The sequence below is a fragment of the Cibotium barometz genome, chromosome 32 (genome assembly GCF_041138505.1).
Source record: "Cibotium barometz isolate CiBa-2024 chromosome 32, ASM4113850v1, whole genome shotgun sequence".
Classification (NCBI taxonomy): Eukaryota; Viridiplantae; Streptophyta; class Polypodiopsida; order Cyatheales; family Cibotiaceae; genus Cibotium; species Cibotium barometz.
In genome coordinates this window covers 25,387,383-25,391,481 of record NC_141077.1, presented here as the reverse complement: position 1 = coordinate 25,391,481, position 4,099 = coordinate 25,387,383, and the positions used below count along the sequence as shown (strand labels likewise).

At 42.8% G+C, this 4,099-nt stretch overlaps 1 protein-coding gene across 2 annotated transcripts; it reads left to right on the top strand.

Moving 5' to 3' along the window:
• The first annotated feature begins 410 nt into the window (after window positions 1-410).
• On the top strand, window positions 411-3,825 carry LOC147620012 (mitogen-activated protein kinase 13-like). Of its 2 annotated transcripts, XM_086772141.1 has the most exons (7): window positions 411-659; window positions 702-1,024; window positions 1,358-1,487; window positions 1,666-1,803; window positions 1,925-2,257; window positions 2,415-2,598; window positions 2,751-3,825. In XM_086772141.1, exons 2-7 carry the CDS (start codon window positions 798-800, stop codon window positions 2,921-2,923), a joined length of 1,185 nt encoding a protein of 394 aa, XP_086628267.1. In that variant the 5' UTR covers window positions 411-659; window positions 702-797; the 3' UTR covers window positions 2,924-3,825. The 2 variants fall into 2 exon arrangements, with proteins under 2 accessions (XP_086628267.1, XP_086628266.1); XM_086772140.1 differs by having other exon boundaries at window positions 411-1,024.
• The last annotated feature ends 274 nt before the right edge of the window (window positions 3,826-4,099 follow it).

Sequence of the window (4,099 nt, the reverse complement as noted above, 5' to 3'; positions counted from 1 at the left end):
TGATTAAGAGGTCTACTGCTTTTGATTAAGAGGTCTACTGAAATGGGTCCAAAACATATAGGGCAACTGGATCAACAGAATCCAAAAAGAGGATATAAAGGAAGGGTGGGGTGGCATGGTTGAAGCTAGAGCAAATCTCTTATGACCACATCAAAAATCATGTGATCCACAATCTTTCCGTTCGATTGTTGTGCGTGTGTGCGCACACGCGTGTCATCAGGAAGTGTTAACTTAGTCCAAAGGGGGGAATCTCAATCAAATGAGTTGCATGTGATGTATCTTGTATGTATCAATAATCAAATGTACACACTATTAAACTGGTTGACTAAGTTCAAAGGAACATTGCAATGTGGGACTATATTTTTGTTACTATATAAATATAAAACGGAAGCCTCTCTGACCTAGCACCCATCTGAAGGAAGAACTGTTCAACAAGCCGCGTTTTCGCCTCTCTTCGACGTCACACACAGAGGAAACCCTAATTACCCTCAAAGACCATAGCCATAGCCATAGCTATAAACATAGAGGAACCCTAAAGGAAACTACGACTACCCTCAAAGGTCATAGCCATTTCTTCCACATCCTGCTATCGCCATTCTCCTCTCAGAAGGTCATAGCCATTTCTTCCACATCCTGCCATCGCCATTCTCCTCTCAGAAGGTCATAGCCATTTCTTCCACATCCTGCCATCCCTCTCAGAATACCCTAATTCTCTCTAAACAGTCTTTGAATTCCCTGCTTTAGCCCTTTCCTTTCTCCTCAAGCGCCTTCCTCAGAGAATTTTTCTGGGCATCAGAATGCATTCTGAGCAGGTCGAGCAGAAGCAGCAGCAGGAGGAACTAGGATTCTCTTACGAAAGAGACGAGCGCACATCCATCCCGCCTGGCGAGAATGGCATCGGCGGTTTCCTTTCCCCCTGCGGCAACTTCGCCCACTACAACATCTACGGCAACGAGTTCGTGCTCACCGCTAAGTACCAGCCCCCTCTCCGCCCCGTCAGTAAAGGAGCCTACGGCATTGTCTGGTAAGCATAGAGGAACCCTGTATTTCCAGTTGAAACCCTAATTTTCTGAGCATATTTTCACCCGAACACTAATGCTTTGAGCTTCCATCTACTGATTATTAAAAGATTTCAATCCCAACCCTACTTTCAGCCGAAATTCCAAATTTTCTGAATGAAAGCATAATGTATTGTGATAAGCTCAAGCTATTCTCTGACTGAACTTTGTATCAGATATGTTTTGACGAAACCCTACCTGTTTTGTGGTTTCCTGAACAGAACAGTGCATTTCATCTATGCATTCAAAATTTTTATAGCTAAAATTCAAACTGTTTTTTGCTGCTTTTGTGTACTTAGTGCTGCTTTCGACTCCGAGTCCAATGAAGAAATTGCAGTGAAGAAAATCGGGGCTGTGTTTGACAACAAGGTTGATGCCAAGCGGACGTTGCGAGAGGTCAAGCTTCTGCGCCACTTGGATCATGAAAATGTAGGTGGCCAATTGAAGCCCTAACCCCCATGATGGAGCTTGTGTTCGGTCTTTTTGTCGAGATTTAATCCTGAAATTATCAAGGTTTCTACAAAGTGCATCCCAAAGAGATCTTGGGTTTGAAGTTTCTTACAGCTATAAGGTGTTTGATGAAGCATTTTTAATGATTTCTGTGCAGATTATTGCCATTAGGGACATTATTCCCCCTCCCAAAAGGCAAGAGTTTGATGATGTCTATATAGTCACAGAGCTCATGGACACTGATCTACACCAAATCATCCGCTCGGGTCAACCCTTGACAGAGGAACATTGCCAGGTTCACTTCTATATACATTCACCTAGACCATTTGCAGGGCCTCATGCAGGTCGCTGGTTTCTTGGTGATGGTTTCTTTGTGTCTCTTTCTCTAACCAGTGAATGATGCTTTTGCCTTGCAGTATTTTCTCTACCAAATGCTGCGAGGGCTCAAGTACATCCATTCTTCCAATGTCCTTCACAGGGATCTCAAGCCCAGCAATTTGCTTGTCAATGCCAATTGTGACCTCAAGATATGTGATTTTGGGCTTGCTCGGACCACCTCTGAAACGGACTTCATGACGGAGTATGTTGTGACCAGGTGGTACCGAGCACCAGAGCTGCTCCTCAATGCCTCAGACTACACCGCAGCCATCGACATGTGGTCTGTGGGTTGCATTTACATGGAGCTCTTAAACAGGCAGCCATTGTTACCTGGAAAGGACTATGTACATCAGCTGCGCTGTATCATAGAGGTAAAGCTTGAGTAAACCCTTTGCTTAGGGGGACTGTGCATACCGTAATGTTTTTCTTTTAGCGCTTTCCAGGCCTCAATTTTGAGACCAATTTGGTTTTGTCATGCTGAATTTTTCATGGTGAAGTGAGTACTGATGATGGTTATGGAATTTGCAGCTCATTGGCTTGCCAAACGATTCGGATCTGGGGTTTGTGAAGAGTGAGAATGCCAGGAAATATCTGCAACAGCTTCCTAGAAGCACCACACAACCACTTGCAGAGAAGTTTCCGGAAGTTTCACCATTGGCTATGGATTTGATAGAGAAAATGCTTACCTTCGATCCAAGCAAACGCATAACAGGTACTTCTCCAGCAATTAATTAGTGCTAGTGTTCATGTGCTCATTGCTCCCATCCGGGCCTTTAGACCCAGGCCTACACATACACACATTTTGCTTGTTTATTAGCTCTCTTTGTTTGGACCACTCATTCATTATTTCTAATGACACTGCAGCGGAGGAAGCTCTAGCACATCAGTATCTGGCAAATTTACATGACGAGGCGGATGAGCCCACGTGCCCTACACCATTTGTTGTTGAATTTGATGAGCTCTCACTCTCAGAGCAAGACATCAAGGAACTTATCTATGAGGAGTCCATGCATTTCTATCCAGAGCTTCGGTCTTGAGCTGAATCAAACCAACCTTACTTTTCCAATGGATCACAGCTTGAATGCTCACTTGTGTCTTGACTACGATTGCTCAAGCTTTGTATGGCAGGTATTATTCGGGTACAAACCCTCCTAAGCTTGGGTTTAAGAAAGATTTTCTTGCTACCCTTACTCAAGTGCTGCAAGTGGTGCACACATCTTAGTCCCAATCATATCAAAATATACAAGGCATGTGCGTGCATTTTTCCTCCATGAAAGAGGAAGACTAGCAAATTGTTTGTTGTAAGGGAAGCTGCCATGAATTTATTTTCCATCAAAAAACTTTGTGGAGAGCTCACTATTGTGCAGTCCATCCTCAAAACTTTTATGCATTGAAGTGTGGTGTAAAATGGGTGTGCCATATTCTTTTGGGCGGTTTACTCATGTTTTTTTCTGAATTTTGGATGGTGAGGATTGCGAGTTGATTGCAAGCAGAGAGAGTTGGGCCTGTCTGCATAATGAATGTAGATGTTTAACCTGGTGGCTACTGCACATTAACAACCAATGGGTAGGCAAGATGGCGAAAAGACTTGTAGGACCCTTAGTCCATGCTCAGCTAATCCTTGCTAATCATCGTGAAAGTTTCCACATTAAGCATTGGTTGTATTATATGTGTGAAGAAAGATTCTTTGGGGCAAGAGCATTATTGTGCACACACTTAATGCTTGGCAACCAATGAGAGTTTGAGGTTCCATGATGCACTAACAACTACCATGTTGTCAGATGTGCATTATTGAAAGCGTGCTATTTTAAACTATTGAAAAGCATGACACTGTGTTCACACATAGAAAAGTAAGTGAAGAAGAGAGATGTCAGCACAAACTAGTGCATATATTATCTGATTGACTGGAATTGAAATATTTACAATGATACTTACAAGATCCAGCTCTTGATGTCTGTTTACTATTGGTGGTTTGAGTTTTGTAAAATTGGCACAGCCCTCGGTCCCTTGGATGCATGTGACGTCCCCTCTATTTGCTTTATCCACACCTCAAATATGCATGTCTTCAAGTCTTCTACCTAGTTTCGGAATGGATCTTGAAAAAACAGCAGCTCAATTTCATCTTTTAAACAAAGATCAATGTTATTGGCACACTTGTCCTCAGCCAATGAATGGAGTACAATCAGATTTCTATTTGATAAAGCCTATGACTG

Bases quoted from the DNA above. Each gene is read 5' to 3' on its own strand.
- LOC147620012 (XM_086772141.1), top strand. From the start codon at position 798: ATGCATTCTGAGCAGGTCGAGCAGAAGCAGCAGCAGGAGGAACTAGGA. The intron at 1,488-1,665 runs GTAGGTGGCCAA...ATTTCTGTGCAG, and splicing joins GCCACTTGGATCATGAAAAT to ATTATTGCCATTAGGGACAT. The intron at 2,258-2,414 runs GTAAAGCTTGAG...TGGAATTTGCAG, and splicing joins AGCTGCGCTGTATCATAGAG to CTCATTGGCTTGCCAAACGA.